The sequence below is a fragment of the Carcharhinus amblyrhynchos genome, chromosome 3 (genome assembly GCF_965287045.1).
Source record: "Carcharhinus amblyrhynchos chromosome 3, sCarAmb.v2.hapA, whole genome shotgun sequence".
Taxonomy (NCBI): Eukaryota; Metazoa; Chordata; class Chondrichthyes; order Carcharhiniformes; family Carcharhinidae; genus Carcharhinus; species Carcharhinus amblyrhynchos.
Genome location: NC_137326.1, coordinates 17015176 through 17034036, shown reverse-complemented (window position 1 = coordinate 17034036; position 18861 = coordinate 17015176). Strand labels below are relative to the sequence as shown.

General features: G+C 41.9%; 1 protein-coding gene across 3 annotated transcripts in view; it reads left to right on the top strand.

Annotated features, from left to right (window-relative positions):
• LOC145341349 (uncharacterized) overlaps window positions 1-18861 on the top strand; it is a 38239-nt gene that overhangs the window by 11343 nt on the left and 8035 nt on the right. For all 3 annotated transcript variants that reach the window (XM_080186273.1, XM_080186271.1, XM_080186272.1), the window contains 3 exons: window positions 3648-4033; window positions 6092-6252; window positions 7059-7191. In XM_080186273.1, coding sequence (XP_080042399.1) covers window positions 3648-4033; window positions 6092-6252; window positions 7059-7191 — 680 coding nt within the window. The remainder of the gene's footprint in view (window positions 1-3647; window positions 4034-6091; window positions 6253-7058; window positions 7192-18861) is intronic.

Genomic DNA, 18861 nt, shown 5'->3' with positions numbered 1-18861 from the left:
AATTACAAAGCAATTTTCATTATGCCGAGCTATCAATTGTAACTGAAAGTAATTGCAATTGCAACAAGCTGTCCTGCCAATACAAGGATTCTGCCAAGATGCCTGCCCACATTTAACGTTCTGTCAGCTCTACCATTTATATGTGCTGGATGAAGACGAGTCTGGATTCTGTTCATGCTACACTCCCACTCCGGGTCTGCCACACTTCCACTCCAGGTCCATCACTCTTTCACTCTCTCCTTCTACGCCCCCCCCCCCACATGTTCTCCTCAGCATCACACCCCCCGGTTCCAGTCCTGGCTTTTTTCTTGATATTTCTTGTGTTCCTTATTTTGACTTATTAGCCTCCTGTGACAATTTCTTCATGTTATGTCACAATAAATCTCTTACAGCAAGAACAGAAGTTGGATCCATTTCTTTCTTCCCTCGCACAGAACTTGATGAAAGAGGGTGCATAATTTTTTGGTTCAGTTTTTTAAAATTCAGCCAGCTGAGAAGAGGTAAAATCAACCTTGATGGCCTTCCGATACTTTTTCTCTCATTTCAGTTGCTTTGAAAATAATTTTTTTTGAAATGTTATCTTGTGAGAATGGCAGGAAGTTTTTTTTTGATCATGTAAGAAAGTAATTTGGCCTAAGATGGTAATATTAACTAATGGTTCTTCATTGTCCTGACCGGACTGGGAAATCCTTTAAGTTTAATTTTTATTTGTACTGGACTCATTAAATTTGAAGACTGTAGGCTACGTTTCCATCGGTTGTCAGTTACCATTTGCCCAAAAGACTGTCACTCGTGGTTGCCCATCTACGCTTTTATTTTTGAAGATGAAACTCCTTAAAAGAGAGATGGATCAAGCACATAGCGCCCAAGGCAGTGTGGGCGAATAGTTGCCTAACCTGGAATAATTTTTGCAGTTGACAAAAATTAAGGTCCAGTGTAAACTTGAAAAAAAAAGTTTCAATCAGTGAATTAGGATAACACGGTTCAGCCGTAAGAAGGTAAAATTGTGCAATACTTTTTAGGACAGCCCTTTTCTCATGATGGAGTACATCATTTGGTGTTATCAGTAACAGCAAAAGATTTAAATGTGACCAATAGGGGGCAGTTTCATATCACACTGGAGGGAAATGATCATTTAGTTGCAGCTTAATAGATTTTTTTACCTATCAGACACCCTCTTAGTTCACATATCCAGCTGTGAAAATTATTACCTAAAGTGTGATGAATACCTGACTTTTAACGGCATTGATATTAAAATGAAAATCAATTGTTCCAAAATGATTTAAGTGCTGATCAATCTTGAGTTCTGTCCCTTTGCTGTAGACTTTAGTCACAAATTAGAAAGGGATATCTAATGATTTAGCTGACACAAGATGGACTTGCACAGGTTGGTAGTTTGATATTTAGCTACCTATAGTTTACAAATGTGTGAAGGCAATGGATGGGATTTTATGGCCTCACTCGATCCGAGACTAGAAAATCCCACCTGAGGATCTTCCCGTTGTCCACTCCTAGCCCACGCCAATTTCCATGACGGGCGAGGTGGTAGAATTCAGGTGAACACATACCCTACTTAAAAATCAGTTTTATTCTGGGAGTGTGGAATTTGCATGCTAATGAACCACCTAAGGTAATAAAATAGTTGGCTGATTGAATTGCAACTGCGCATGAGAGCTTGGCATGATTTTGACCTCATCAATGAGCTTATCACTGACCTGCCTTACGAAAGAAAGAGAAATTGTATCAAATTCTTTAAAAGAGCAATTTGTTTTATAATGTTTTTTGGATTGGTTTTTCTGTTGGTAATCACTTTGACTTTAAGTTACATTCTTGGTAAATAAGCAACTTTAGGTGCAAATGGATATAATCCTTGAGTTCAAGATTGCAGAGATCTATGGGAGTATTCACCTACCTTTCAGATGGCTGGCGGGATTCCTGATGCCCCACTGGGTTCCCACTCACAGCAGGCAGCAACCCAATAATTATGCAAACCTGCTAATTGTATTGATGGTACATTTACCAGCCTCTCGCCATGCACCCACCAGCGTGCATGCACCCCCCCAGCGGCACGCGCCCACACACACACATCCTATGTCTGTGTGAGTTTCCTGCGATTTCCTCACACGGTCCAAAAATATGCAGCTTACGTGGATTGGCCATGCTAAATTGCCCCTTAGTGTCCAAAGATGTGTAGGTTAGGGGGATTAGAGTGGTAAATACATGGATAGGGCAAGGGTGGACTCTGAAAAGATGTTCTGTCAGGAAGTTGGTGCAGACTCAATGAGCCGAATGGCCGCCTTCTGCACCTTCTATGATATTTTGCAGGTACGAAAGTGACCTGACCCTCTTCCTCAGCCAGCCCACCCCCTCCCCACTCAGCCTCTCCTTCAAGCCATGGCAATGCCAGCAGTGCACTAACACCCTGGCATTGACACCCTGGTCTGGCATCATGGGCCTTGAGGGGGAGTCAAAAAGGTATATCCAGTGACCATTTGCCTCTGCTGTTGCTAGCTACAGAGGAAAGATCCCTCAAATGTCCTGGGAATTGGTGGGTTTGGGCTGGGGACAAGGGGTTGAGTAGAGGGGCTCAGGGGGAGGAGGGCTAATGGGGAGCGTGTGGGTTGGGGCATCCTCATGTCTGCATTGTGTGGGAGTTGGTGACCCATTATCTGAGTGCTGGCAGGGAGGATGCCCCTCTTTTCTGATGGTTTAGTGATGCCTCCCTGGTTAGTGAGGTGGGGGGGGGTGGTGGTGGTCACCGGTTCATTTTTGGGAGGAGGTGTGCCTGTCTCTGAGTGCGGAGATCGGGGCATCTTTTAAAAATGGTGTCCCTATTTGTGAACAGCTGGGCTGGCTAGCAGGTTTCACGAGATGGCTTCATTTGCATCTTTCAGGTGGATGAATCCCACTTGACAGATGCTGCCAGTGTCAACAGGAAATATTCCTGTTTTCCTGGCGACATAGGCGCTTAGTCCCAATTCAAGTGAATCACAGCCCTAAGAATCAATATTCCCTTTAGAGCTGTGGACCTTTGGCTAAAAGCAGGGAAGAGGCTGTGACTGACTAATCGATGCACCGTACTGTTACATTTGTTTATTTTCACACAGTCAGAACTGTTATTCTGGTTTTATCACTCTGTCTCTCTGTGTCTTCCCATATAAGGACATTAGATAGAAATGAGAGGCAGAAAGCTGCAAGGAGAGGAGAGATCATGGATGGACCAGTAATTTTGAGAACTGAAGGTGGAAGCATTTATTGGAAGAGATTGCTGCTGGCAGAAGCTGGATGATATGACTGGATATAAGGGGATGAGAGCAATGCGTAGTTGACAGGAGAGGCGGTTTGTGGCAGTGGGTAGATGGAAGGAAAGAAGTTTGTTTGTCAAGATCCAAAGGAATAAGATTTGGATGCTGTAGTATGAGTACAAAGGGTTCCTGGCAATGAGTGGGAAAGTAGACAGCTTTGTGTGATAGATAAAAGGAGCAGTCTTGTTACATTCTTCTTCTGGTTATTTTAAAAATGTAAAGAATAAATAGATGACAATTATCTGCTCTATGTGATGGAAGTGCTGCCTTGTTAACTTAAAAGCTTTTTTCAGTGTTCCAGGCACTGTGATACAAGTTAAACTGATGCAAATTCTATTTCAGGGAAGTGGGAATGGCTGAGTAATGTACCGTCCTTGAACCCACCCTGTGATGGTGCTGTGAGCTATTATTCACAGTTCGGGAAGCTGCTGGACTTCACAGAGACTAGTGATGGTTCCCTCTTTAAAAAGATTTTCAGTGACCATCTACGGACAGTAGAGTGGATGGATCCCCGCAATGAACTTTTGTCTATGACTGGGGAAGATGGGAAAAAATACCATCGCATTCTGCCATCTTTCTTTGAGCTGATTGATTATTTATCGTCACAAGGTAGAGAATTTGCAATAATACTTCGAACATTTGGATCGGATTTGTGTAGAACTTTAAAAACCATCCAGGTCACCCTGTCAGGTCAACATCCTCAATATCAACATCTTCAAATGAAACAGGTAAATGAGGCTCAATGTTCAATCAGATAAATGCATAAATTTAGTGAGTGTACATTGAAATATTGTACAATATAATACTTACACAGCAGCTAGTCCCAGTGCAAAAATTGACACAAATTCATTTATTACATCAGTGGTATATCATATTCTTCCTGAAGTACCTCCTCCACAGTAAATTAAAAGTGCAGCATAACCCACTAGTACTAAGTTACTTCTTTTCAGATTCACAAGTGCATAACAAATTCAATCATTTGTATGGATTGAACAAGGCATTATAGAGAGGAATGTATGCACCTAAATTTCTAAAATAGTGGCCTAATAAACCATAGTGCTTATTCATTCCAGATACTTTCATGAACTAAAAAGCATGAATTCCCACATCAAGGTGAAATTTATTGAGTGTGACATGCAGGCTCGAAATCCACCACAAAAACTGGCAGCACCCCAGACCAAATCTCTGAGAACCCCAAGGAAATTAAAGTCCCTGATTGGCTGCAAGAACCCAGCTATGACCGGTTCCATGAAGAATATTTAATCACTGCGCTTCCTCTAGAAGGGCAAATTTCTGCTCCTGAGAAATGTCAGAAAATCAGCCAGCAGCTCTCCATTGCCAGCAGCATCACTGGGAGCGGTGGCTGCTGCCATTAATACACTTGGCTCTTCACCAGAATTCATCTTTGCATCTCTGGAGAAATCTAAGTGACAGTGGGATTCTATGACAGGGTATGGGCTGTTGGCAATGGATTGGGAGGCAGAGGGATTGGAGGAAAGGGCAGTGGGGGTAGCACTCAACATCTCCCGTCCCAAAAACTGGGTTCCTCGATTAGGCACAGAGTCCTTGTGAATGAGAGACTCCCTTTCCCCCTTTAGTCTCATGGCAAACCCGCAAGGGTTGAATACCAGTGGTGGTGGCATGAAATTATTAAATGGGCATTAATTTTTTAAGGGCAACAATTGGTGTCTAGGCGGGAAGGCAGCCTACAAGCCTTCATGCCCCAGACGTAATTGGGAGGAGGCAGGAGATAGCAACACAATGGCTAGCACTGCTGCTTCACTGCACTGAGGATCCAGGTTTGATTCCTAGCTTGAGTCACTGTTTGTGTGGAGGCTACATGTTCTCCCCATGACTGCATGGGTTTCCTCCGGGTGCTCCAGTTTCCTCCCTCAGTCCAAAAGACGTGCTGGTTAGGTGCATTGGCCAAGCTAAATTCTCCCTTAGTGTACCTGAACAGGTGCTGGAGTGTGGCAAGTAGGAGATTTTCATGTAACTTCATTGAAGTGTTAATGTAAGCCTACTTGTGTCACTAATAAATAAACTTTAAATTTTTAAACCATACCCTTTCCGATTCCACCTCAGAATGTGTCTAGCGGGAGGGACAGGGGAGAATAAATTCCTTCCCTAGAGTTGTAAATCTATGCAATGCCATCTGGGGAGAACTGATCAGAAACTAAATACTTCACTAGGAGGAAATTACTCTATCATTCAAGTCAGTTCAGACTGCTGTCCTACACCTCATAGTGGTTGGCTCAGAAGGAACATTAGGAGAAGCCTGCTGTAAGTGGCCTACTTGTGCTTTTTAACATAATGGAACTTAGTGAAGGAGGGTGAAAAATGGATTTAGTTAACAACTTTGTTGAAAGATTAAAACATGTCATTGTATGTGTGGGTGTGTTTAAACATTATAACAATTATAAATAACTTGGTTTGTTCCAAGTGAAAAGATAAATATTGCAAGTGCCATAAATATGAAGCAAAAACAGATAATACTGGATATCTAAAAAAGTGAATGTTAGTATTTGTAGTGACAACAGAAAGTTAATGTTTTTGATGTGGATCCTTTTTTTGAAGAGGAGTTTGCACAGCATTTCTATTCTCCTTACAGAGGCTGACTGGTCCACTGTGTATTTCTAGCATTTTCTGTTTTTGTTCGTTTCTTTTGGGTTTGTTGACAATTTGATGTGTAGAGATACAATTAGATTCTTCTAAGAGCCATAAACCCTAGATTCTTCCAGACTCAGGTAATAACTAATAAATGTCATGCAATTTTTTTCTTTTAGCTTCCATTGACAATAGTCCCAGGTAAAATCCGTTGTAACAAGAAGAATATTGTGTTGACCTTGGGATCTGAGCGGATTTCTACACAGTCAAGTCCAAGAGCTCTATATGATTACTTCTCCTCATTGGAAGGAATTGTAGGTTTTCAGGACCATTTTGACTGGTGAGTCTTAGAAGTTAATTGTCCACTGCAGATTTAGTATTTTTATTAAAATTTAGCATTTCTTCACAAAATCAAAAAGAATGAATTGCTAAACAATAACTATTACAAATTGCATCTGCTGCAGATCTCTTCTGAGGTTCAGTAGTGTTGCTTCTATGTCTCTTTGTGATCACAAGAATATGGAGAATCATTGCAGTGCATCTCATATCCACCATCGGTGAATATCCAAAATTTGGGGTCAATTTTAACTGTTCTTGCTGAGGTATTGGGCAAGTAAAGCACACTGTGGTAGGATGAGAGAGAGGACTGTTTTTAAGAACAGCTTGTGATTCTGAACCTGTGCGAAAGATTAAACTTTTAACGTTCATTTATTAGTCACAAGTAAGGCTTACATTAACACTGCAATGATGTCAAACACAATATAGCTTAAGTCCATGGCAGAGTCAGTGAGGGGAAAGTGGGGGAGTCACAACACCCAACCTCATGACTTTGAAGCCTGCCTACTTTGTATGTCAGGACCGGAAATAATTGACTCAAATTCTAATTTCCTGATTTGGAAAAAGAATAATTGCTACAGTTTTCCATTCATTTAAAAAAGCTTAAAAAAAAATGAGTATTTTAACAATGTTGCTATAACTAGAAAATGGTGATGGTGCCTTCAAGTAGTTTCACACCAAACTTCCTGGCTGTGACTAGGTTTCCATCTAGTTAGTTTGCTTAAGTAAGTGAATAATCCAAGTATCAGAAAATTGATTCATTGATTCTCATAAAAGTCTAATGCTTTTCTACGTTCCTCATTTTTTCAGGTGGGCTCGGAATAACTTCTCGAACCAGGGTGGTAAACCATTTTGGATTGATCCTTCTGAAACTGAAATACAGCATATCTTTATAGATGACAATATCCGTCTGAATGATGCTGAGAGCATTGTTCATTCACAGGTACAACACTCCTAGGCGTATTGATTTAGAATATATACTTAGGATTGCATTCTAGAACCAAAATGGTGACCCTGGTTGCTGTTCATGGTTTCTCTGTAGATTTCATTATGTTTTGCCGTACATAATGGCAACTAGATTATGTAGTTGCCATTATGGCAACAGTTCTATTGTTGAACTGTTGTGATCAATAACCTCTTTTCCTATTGAATTCAGTGGTTGTCTTCTGGGAGCTGGTGTAGATCTGTGGTTCTACTGCTGATTTCCTTCAGCAGTTTTCTTCGTAGTGTTACAACTGTCTAACCTAACAGCTTTCTGCCACTGGCGTCTGTGATCCCAGTCATCGAGGCAGTGGACCAAATAATTTCAATGTCTAAATCTCCTTCTGCATCATTTGGTATTTATAGCAATTACTTTGCTTTTGCTCGTGCTTCTGTTGGGCATTTTCCAGGGCTCCAAGATTTCATCAGTGATCTTGCTCCCTGTTCATAATGTCATCCTCCAACAACTCTTTGTCACAAGCTCTTTCAATCGGATTCCACCAACCTCCCAGTTGTTCCTGGATTCTGACGACCATCCTTACTGTCTCTGAGTTTCTCTAAAGTTCCTTTCTGAACTTGTACCAGCCATTGGATTGTTTTATTTCAACCACATTGACGGCCAAATTGGCTATCCTCATTCATCAAATTTCTACTTTGATTTGTAAAAGCAAAATACAGCGGATGCGGAATCTAAAACATAAACAGAAAATGCTGGAAAATCTCAGCCAGTCTGATAGCATCTGTGGAGAGAGAATAGAGCCAATACCTGGATGACCCTTCGTCAGAGTTAAAGACAAAGGAAATAGGGTGAGGTGCAGAGTGTCAAAGGACGACCTGAGGAATGTGGCAAATAACACTCTTGAGATGAGTGGGGAAACAGAATGGAAAGTGAGATTTAGAAGGGGACAAATGAAACAATAGAAGAAATTCAAATTTAAAATATATACTGGGAATATAAAGTGATACAAATGGATTAGTATATAAAAAAAAAGAAATGGAGTAGAGGTGTAGGAGAAAGTTCATACTCTGAAGTTGCTTTTGCTTGGAAGGCTGTCAAGTGTCTAATCAGAAGATGAGATGCTCAAGTTTGCGTTGGGCTTCACTGGAACATTGCAACAGACCAAGAATGGACATGTGGACAGGAGAGCAAGATGGTGTGTTAACATGACAAGTGACAGGACAGTCTGCACCTTTCTTCTGTCACTTACACATTCTGATCTCTTAATGGGCGCTAGTAGCACCATTCACAGCCTTTATCACCACTACTTACATTCCCTTTGTTTTTTTTGTCTATGCTATCTTGGTCAATTACACAACACCACCCCCCCTCACCCCTGCCCTGCCCCCGCCCCTTTACAGTATAAATCTTGCCCCATTTCCTTTGCCTTTAGCTCTGATAAAGAGTCACCCAGACTGGCAACATTGGCTCTATTCTCTCTCCACCGATGCTGTCATACCTGCTGAGATTTTCCAGCATTTTCTGTTTCTGTTCTAACTTTTGAATTCTTTGCTTAGTCTTCCCCAACCAGTTGATGTCATTTCAGTTTTTAGTCCATGCTGTCTCTGTATCGGTCACATCCTGTCACTGCCCAATATTCTTCTTCCACTCCTTGAACCTTGTGCCCTGTTTTCACTCCCCTCTTTTATTTCAGCAGCATGCCCCTTCAGGATCACCCACTTTACCTGATTCTGTTCTCCAGCTGTCCGTACAGCTGTACAGCTGTAGAGGTAGAGAGATTCTTCCTGCTTAGAAAGGATAGCAGAACTAGAGGGCACAGCCTCAAAATAAAGGGGGGGGGCAGTTTAGATCGGAGTTGAGGAGGAACTTCTTCACTCAAAGGGTGGTGAGTCTCTGGAATTCTCTGCCCGTTGAAGTGGTGGAGGTTACCTCACTGAATATATCTAAGTCACAGGGAGATAGGTTTCTGATAGAGAAGGGAATTAAGGGTAATGGGGAGAAAGCGGGAAAGTGAAACTGATTCCCTTCAGATCAGCCTTGATCTTGTTGAATGGCGGGGCAGGCTCGAGGGGCTAGATGGCCTACTCCTGCTCCTATTCCTTATGTTGTTAAGTTCTTATATCCTTTGGTGCTACTCTAACTTGCTACCAATGGCAATGACTCTCTCCACTTTGAAAAGCCATTTTGAAAACATTCTGTTTTACTAAAGTTCCAATCATTTCTTTTAATCACCAAAGGCTTGTCATGTACTTCCCTTTGTCTCTATGAAACATTTTGGGACCTTTTACTATGTCAAAAACACTGCAAATGCAAATTGTTATTGTTGATTGAGAGCCAAGTTATTGCACATAAAGACCTGTAAGAACATTCTGTTTATCTATGAGAAAATCTTGACATTTGTTTAAAATACTTCTCTTACAAGATAATTTCCATACATTTTATTTTGTTCAGTGCCCTACTTTCTTAATTTATTTTGTTTTTGCTTTTGCATTAAGTGTACTTAGATGATATGTATTTTCATAGTGCACAGAGTTAGCTAACGACGAGCTTCCAGAACTCTGCAATTTTTTTTGGAATTCCCTGTTAGCAGCTGTACCAGAGCAGTCCGAAGTCAGTCACTGGCTGAAACCAAGACCTGTGTGTGGCTCATTGCATTCTATTGAGTTCCAACAGCGCTTACTGTACGAACACAGATATTCCAAACAGAATCAATATAAATAGGCATCAGTGAAAGGATGTTAAAGGTGTTATTTTCTTTATAAATAGCTATAACACATCCTGCTGAATGATCAAATTCCAACAGCTTGCCTATTGTTCGTTTTAAGTGCTGCAGAAAAGTGGAGCTCAACAATTGTTTGCTTTGCAGCCAGAAATAAAAAGACTTACGTTAACCAATAAATTCCTGCTCAGCATTACTTTATGCTGTGTCTCACAATTTGGCAAATTCTTTCTTTAAAAATGGGATGGTATTCTGGATTTCATACAATCAGAGGTTTACAGCACGGAAACAGGCACTTCTGGCCCAACTTGTCCATACCATCTTTTTTTTTAATGTCTAAGCTAGTTGCAATAGCCCACGTTTGGTCCATATGCCTCATTAGCCATCTTATTCATGTAACTGTCTAAATGCTTTTACTACTATCTCTGGCAGCTTGTTCCAGGCATTCACCACCCTCTGTGTGAAAAAATTGTCTCTCTGGACTCTTTTGTATCTCTCCCCTCTCACCTTAAACTTATGCTCTTTGGTTTTAGACTCCCCTATCTTTGGGAAAAGATACTGACTATCTAGCTCATCTATGCCCCTCATTATTTTATAGATCTCTACAAGATCACCTCTATACCTCCTACACTCCAGAGAAAAATGTCCCAGTCTATCCAGCCTCTCCTTATAACTCAAACCATCAAGTCCCGATAGCATCCTAGTAAATCTTTTCTGCACGCTTTCTAGTTTAACAATATTCTTTCTATGATAGGGTGACCAGAACTGTACACAGTATTCCAAGTGTGGCCGTACCAATATCTTGTACAACGTCAACAAAACATCTCAACTCCTATATTTAATGCTCTGATCAATGAAACCAAGCATGCCGAATGCCTTCTTCATCACCCTGTCCACCTGTGACTCCACCTTCAATAAGCTATGAACATGTATCCCCTTACATCGTGAACGTCTAGATCTCTTTGTTCTATAACTCTTCCCATTGCCCTACCACTAATTGAGTAAGTCTTGCCCTGGTTTGATCTACGAAAACGCATCACATTGCATTTATCTAAATTAAACTCCATCTGCCATTTGTCAGTCCACTGACCCAATTGACCAGGATCCCGTTTCAATCCGAGATAACCTTCTTCGCTGTCCACTGTGCCACCTTTTGGTGCCATCTGCAAACTTACGAACCAAGGCTCCTAAATTCTCATCCAAATCATTAATATAAATGACAAATAACAGTGGACCCAATACTGATCAGTGAGGCTGGTCACAGGCCAACAGTTTTAAAAATAACCCTCTACAACCAACATCAAGCCAATTTTGTACCCATTTGGCTACCTCACCCTGGATCCTTTAAGATTTAATCTTATACCTGTGGTACCTTGTCAAAGGCCTTACCAAAATCCATGTAGACAACATCAATTGCACTTTTCTCATCTACTTTCTTGGTTATCATGTCAAAAAACTCAATCAAATTTGTGAGACATGATTTTCCACTCACAAAGCCATGCTGACTGTCGCCAATCAGTCCCTGCCTTTCTAAATGCCTGTACATCCTGTCTCTCAGAATACCTTCTACACCTTACCACTACAGATGTGAGGCTTACCAGCCTGTAGTTCCCAGGCTTTTCCCTGCAACACTTTTTAAACAAAGGCACAACATTCGCTACCCTTCAATCTTCAGGCACCTCACCTGTAGCGGTTGATGATTCAAATATCTGTGCTAGGGGACCCACAATTTCCTGCTTAGTCTCCCACAATGTCCTGGGATACACTTCATCCAATCTGGTGATTTGTCTACCTTGATGCACTTTAAGACTCCCAGCACCTCCTCCTCTATTATATGTACATGCCTCAAGACACCACTATTTATTTCCTCAAGTTCCCTAACATCCTTGCCTTTCTCAACAGTAAATATCGATGAGAAATATTCATTTAGGATCTCGCCCATCTCTTGTGGATCCTCACATAGATGACTTTGTTGACCCTTAAGAGACCCTACTCTCTGCCTTGCCCTTCATGTATTTGTAGAATCTCTTTGGATTCTCCTCTGCCTTATCTGCCAAAGCAATCTCGTGTTCCCTTTTTGCCCTCTTGATTTCTCTCTTACCTTTACTTCTACACCCTCAGTACTCTTCAGGGAATCCACTTGATCCCAGCTGCCTATGCATGTCATGTGCCTCTTTCTTCTTCTTGACCAGGGCCTCAATATCCTGAGTAATCCAGGGTTCCCTACTTCTACCAGCCTCGCCCTTCACTCTAAGAGGAGTGTGCTTGCCCTGAACCCTGGTTAACACATACCAGATGTCCCTTTGCCTGCCAACAGACTCCCCCAGTTAACTTTTGAAAGTTCCTGTCTGATACCATCAAAATTGGCCTTGTCCAATTTAGAATTTTAACTTCTGGGTCAGACCTATCCTTCTCCATTGCTATCTTAAAACTAATGGAATTATGCTCACTCATCCCAAAGTGATCCCTCATTAACACTTCTGTCACCTACCCTTCCTTACTTCCCAATAGGAGGTCAAGTTTTGTGCCCTCTGTAGTTGGACCGTCCACATACTGAATGAGAAATTCCTCCTGAATACAAGCAATAAATTTATATCCATCCAAGCCTCTAATACTATGGTGTCCAAGTCAATGTCTGCATCATAAAACATTCTTGGTATGAATTTAAATGATTGATGATGGATGTTGCATTGAGCCTTCAAACAAGAATAATGCTAATTCCACGTGAGTGCATTGTAGTTGCAAAACAGATTGGGCCGAGCTCTTCAAGCTGGTGTCAATCTTTTTCTCAAAAAATGTGCAAAGTTAAGAAGAGGTTGGCCAAAGTTAGCAGAAAGCCAACATGTTGTTTGGGGGCTAGGATCCCTTTGCAGACTTAATTCTGAGAGAAGTCAGCAGAACTATTCTTTTCAAATCTGAGAGTGTTGAGAATATAGGCAGATTGGATCTCAACAGTCTGATTATTACTGTCAACACCTCACTCATTCATCTCCAAACAGAACAGCATTGGAAGGAACCTTCACTGGCAGCAATATAATGAATATTTTTTGGTACCAGCCTTGTTTTTACTAAACTGCAGAATGTTTATGATGTACAAGCCTATCTTTGACTGGTAGATATTGCACTTCGATCTGTGACCATTACAGAGACGTGGCTGCAAGGTGACAGGGACTGGGAGCTGAATGTACAGGGGTATCAAGTGTTTAGGAAGGATAGGCGGGAGGAAAAAGTGGGGGGCGTAGCTCTGCTGATTAAGGATAGCATCAGGGTGGTAGTAAGGGATGATATAGGAGCCAAAGAGCAGAAAGTGGAATCGCTGTGGGTGGAGATTAGGAACAGCAAAGGGAGGAAGACGCTGGTGGGTGTCATCTATAGGCCCCCAAATAATGATCTGGAGGTGGGGTGGGCTGTTAACGTGCAAATAAATGTGGCGTGCAGGAATGGAACAGCAATAATTATGGGGGATTTCAACCTACATATTGATTGGTCGACCCATGTTGGACGCGGTGCGCTTGAGGAAGAGTTCTTGGAATGCTGCCGGGATAGTTTCCTTGAACAGTGTGTGTTGGAGCTGACGAGGGAGCGAGCCTTCTTGGATCTGGTGTTATGTAATGAGGCAGGTAGAATTAGGGACCTTGTGGTGAAGGATCCTCTTGGGAAGAGTGATCATTGTATGGTAGAGTTTCTGATGCAGATGGAGGAGGAGAAAGTGGGTTCCCGGACATGTGTCCTTTGTTTGAACAGAGGGGAGTACGATAGGATGAGAGAGGAACTGGCGAATGTTGATTGGGGGAGCGCGTTGAAAGGTAGGTCTGCTGAGGAACAGTGGAGGATCTTTAAGGAGATCTTTCTCGGTGCTCAGCAGAAATTTATTCCGATGGTTAAAAAGGATCGTAGGAGGAGAGATAATCAGCTGTGGATAACGAAGGAGGTAAAGGAAAGTGTTAAATTAAAAGCGGATGCGTTTAGAGTAGCTAAGAGTAGTGGGCGAGAAGAGGATTGGGAGAGGTTTAAATATCAACAAAGAATGACAAAGAAGTTGATAAAGAAAGGTAGGATAAACTATGAAGTTGGGCTAGCACTTAATATAGAAAAGGATAGTAAGAATTTTTATAAATATATAAAAAGGAAGAGGCTGACTAGGGTGAACATTGGACCCTTAGAGGATGAGGGGGGGACTTAGTGGTAGGGGATGGGGAAATGGCTGAGGCCTTGAATAACTTTTTTGTTTCGGTCTTCACGGAGGAGGACGTGAATAATTTGCCGGGTGTTAGCGATGGAAAGATGGTAGGAGTGGAGGGCCTGAATGACATTATTGTTACTAGGGAGGCAGTGCTCGAAAGACTGGAGGGACTGATTGTGGACTAGTCCCCAGGACCAGATGGAATGCATCCAAGGGTCTGAAAGAAATGGCGGAGGTGATAGTGGATGCCTTGGTGATTATTTTCCAAACATTGCTAGATTCCGGGGAAGTGCCGGAAGATTGGAAAACGGCTAATGTTACGCCATTGTTTAAGAAGGGTGGCAGGCAAAAGGCAGGGAATTATAGGCCGGTTAGTTTAACGTCTGTTGTAGGTAAAATGTTAGAATCCGTGATCAAGGAGAAAATAGCGAGGCATCTTGAGGAGAATTGTTTGATAGAGCAGACGCAGCACGGTTTCGTTAAGGGGAAGTCGTGTCTGACGAATTTATTGGAGTTCTATGAGGATGTGTCTAGGGCAGTGGATAGAGGAGAGCCGGTGGATGTGGTGTTTCTTGATTTTCAGAAGGTGTTTGATAAGGTGCCGCACAAGAGGTTATTACAGAAGGTCAGGGGGCATGGAGTTGGGGGTAGGGTGTTAGCGTGGATAGGGGATTGGCTGTCAAATAGGAGGCAGAGAGTGGGGGTCAATGGGTGCTATTCGGGTTGGCGGTTGGTGACTAGTGGAGTGCCCCAGGGGTCGGTGCTGGGGCTTCAGCTATTTACCATTTATATAGACGATCTGGAGGAGGGAACCGAGTGTATGGTGTCGTAATTTGCTGATGACACCAAGATTGGTGGAACGGCAAATTGTGCAGATGGTGTGGAAAGTCTGCAGAAGGATCTAGATAGGCTGGGCGAATGGGCCAGGAACTGGCAAATGGAATTTAATGTTGGCAAGTGTGAAGTTGTCCACTTTGGTAGGAATAATGGTAGGAAGGACTATTACTTACATGGCGAAAAACTGTAGCATGCGACGGTGCAGAGGGACCTCGGGGTCCTTGTGCATGAGTTGCAAAAACCCAGCCTGCAGGTGCAGCAGGTGGTCAGGAAGGCGAATGGGATGCTGGCCTTCATAGCGAGGGGGATTGAATATAACAGTAGGGAGGTCTTGCTGCAACTGTACAGGGCACTGGTGAGGCCGCAGCTGGAGTACTGTGTGCAGTTTTGGTCGCCGCACTTACGCAAGGATATTTTGGCCTTGGAGGGAGTGCAGAGGAGGTTTACTAGGCTGATACCGGAGTTGAGGGGGTTGAACTATGAGGAGAGGCTGAATAAACTAGGCTTGTACTCGTTAGAGTTTAGAAGAATGAGGGGAGATCTCATTGAGACATATAAGATGATGAATGGGATGGATAGGATAGAGGTGGAGAGGCTCTTCCCGCTCAGAAAGGACAGTAGGACTAGAGGGCACAGCCTCAAGATAAAGGGGGGGCGGTTTAGAACAGAGCTGAGGAGGAACTTCTTCACTCAAAGGGTGGTGAATCTCTGGAATTCTCTGCCCGTTGAAGTGGTGGAGGCTGCCTCGCTAAATAAATTTAAGACGCGGGTTGATAGGTTTTTGATAGGCAAGGGGATTAAGGGTTATGGGGAGAGGGCGGGAATGTGGAACTGAGATACGACAGATCAGCCATGATCTTATTGAACAGTGGGACAGGCTCAAAGGGCTAGACGGCCTACTCCTGCTCCTATTTCTTATGTTCTTATCTTCTTAGGCCTATTTCTTATAAATCCTGCATTTTTTAATGGGTGGATTTTTATTGTTAACTTATATTTTCTTCACAACACAGGTGTGCTTCACATCCATAATTAAAAGAAAAAACAATGTTCTTTGTAGTGAAAATTAATTTAAAAGACATCAAAGATTAAACACTTCCATTCCTAAATCTTCCCATCATTCTCATTTTAATGTGTTTCATGTTCTCTGCTTGTAATTTAATTATGTCATGATTACAGAATGAAAATTATGGTTGTTCTGGCCTCCAGTGCAGCTGTCTAACCTTATTCAGATATCTCTACACAGACCATGCATATTTACCACTGTTCCACTAAAGTACTTCATGCTTTTTTTTTAATTTGACACCCAATGACATGCTAAAATATCTAATAGAAAATACAGTCAAGTAATCATGGTCCATGCTTCCATAGTTATGGTGATCATTTTCCATAACCCAAATAACCAAATTGTCACGTGAAGACATTTTGTTGCCTTAGATGAAGGGAAAATAACATGTGACAGAGGAGAATTTTTTTTTGTCCACTGAGGACCTACGAACATAGGAAGCATAAAAGTAGAGGCTGCGTTTGAATCGTTGGATCCTCTTTAATTCCAGACTCATCTATCTGATGGTCAGGGACTGGATCCCACAGATTACATTTCTTGAAGGGAACTTCTATTAAATTTCTTTCCAATCAAAAATAGTGGAATCAAGCTTCAGACAATTTGTTCTTCTTTATGCCTACAGCTTCACCCCTTTCTGAATGCTTTCCACAAATAACAGTTGTTTGGTTTTTTTGCCACTAAATTAATGAAGCCAGCTTTAGGAACATAGCAACAAGGGTAGGCCATTCGGCCCATTGAGCCTACTCTGCCATTCATTACAATCATGGCTGATTGGACATTTCTAATGCCTCTTATGCGCACTATCCCCATAAACCTTTATATTATTATCAATCAGAAAGCTATCAATCGCTACCTTAAACATACTCAATGACTGAGCTTCCACAGCCCTCTGGCTTAGAGAATTCCAAAGATTCACAATCCTGTGTAAAGAAATTTCTCCTCATTTTGGTCCTAAGTTGTGTCCCCCTTATTTTGAAATTGTGCCCCCTGGTTCTATACTCCCCAACCAAAGGAAATATCTTGCCTGCATCTACTCTGTCTATTCCTTTAATACTTTGTAGGTTTCAATGAGATCACCTCTCATTCTTCAAAACTCTAGAAAATTAAGGCCTAATCTCTCTTCATTCAGTCCCGCCATCCCCAGAACATGTCTGATGAACCTTTGTTATGCTCCCTCTATGGCAGTAATATCCTTTCTGAGATAAGGGCACCAAAACTGCACACAATACTCCTGGCATGGTCTAATCAAGCTTCAATACAATTGAAGAAGACTTCTCTACTTCTATACTCAACTCCACCAGTCTTCTAAATAGCTTGCTGCATCTGTATGTTAGCCTTCGGTGACTTATGGACAAAAACACCCTGGTCCCTTGGTATATCTAAACTTTCTAATTTCTCAGCATTTAGGAAATATACTGCACATTTGTTTCTTCTACTGAAGTGGGTTATCTCATATTTTCCACATACTCATTCTGCTATGTTCTTGCCCACTCATTTAAGTCTGTTCAAATCCTGCTGTAGCCACTTTACATCTTCCCCACAACACACATTCCTGACTAGCTTTGAATTATCCCCATACTTGGAAATATTACATCCAAATCATTGTGAACATTTGGAGCCCAAGAACTGATCCTCATGGTATCTTAGTCACAGTCTGCCAACACGAGATTGACCTCTTTATTCCTGCTCTCTTTTTCCTGCCTGTTAGCCAATCTTTAATCCATGCTTGTATATTGCCTTCTATCCCATGTGCTTTTATTTTGCTAATTAACCTCCTGTGGAAGACTTTATCAAAAGCCTTCTAAAAATCCAAATATACTATGTCCATTGACTCCTTTGTCAATTTTATTAGTAATGTTTATTGTACCCATCCTATTTAGCTGCTGCTTGATCGTGGTAAATTTCCTGGAATTAGTCCAGTTTGAATGATTTTAGGGCACCTTGATGGGGGAAATTTCTGAAATGACTGCTTCAGGAGCTGCTTAAAGAGGCAGACATTTTCTTGCAGAACAAGTTCTTTATTTAAGTGACAAAACCTTTTGTCGGACCTCTGTTTAAAGGTTTGGTTCCATTCTATGTCTCCCAGCAACATTTACAGACATTGTTAGCATCTATTTTTGCTGAGGTGTTAATGATGGAAAATGTAATTTCTGGTATCACCGTCTTTGTTAGTTAGGATGTAGACATGTGTTCCTGGGAGCCAGTGACACAAGTCCCTGCCTAATTTACAGCCTCTTTTTCATACTCTGCCACTAAAATGAGAGTGGTCCTGCTTGATTGTTCAGTGCTTCCGGGGGTGGGGGGGGCTTTCCCCTAAGGCCTAGTGGTATAGGTCGCTGAACTGGTAATCCATAAACCTAGGGCAATGCTCTGGGATTCCAGGCTTGAATCCACTACAGTAGATGGTAAATCATTCATGTGTTAGGCATGGATGAGCTGAAATTTTTATCTGGCTGCCAGTAAGTCTCTGACGCAATTGATCAGCATGTTCAAGGTCAGTGGTTTGAGACCATCTAAGTAGGAAACCTTTGTTATTTTGTGTGACCTATCACAATGAACAAGAATTCGTTATTGAATGAAACCAGGTCAGGCAGTGTCTACAGAATGAGAAACACAGTGAGTCTTCCAGCTGGATGATCTTTCATCAGAGTAGTAAAAGTCAGATATAAAACAAGTAGAAACCATTGTGGCCCATGATGATAGGTCAACCAGTTTGGAACTAGATACTCTGCAAGCCTGTGCCAAGATGGACAAGCAGCAAAAAGATTACTGGCACTTTGTCCTGGTAAACTATGTAGTTTTGGTTGGTTAAATATGGCAGAACGTGCACACTTGGGGAAGGGTGTGTCCCTGAATTTCTGGCTTATGCCA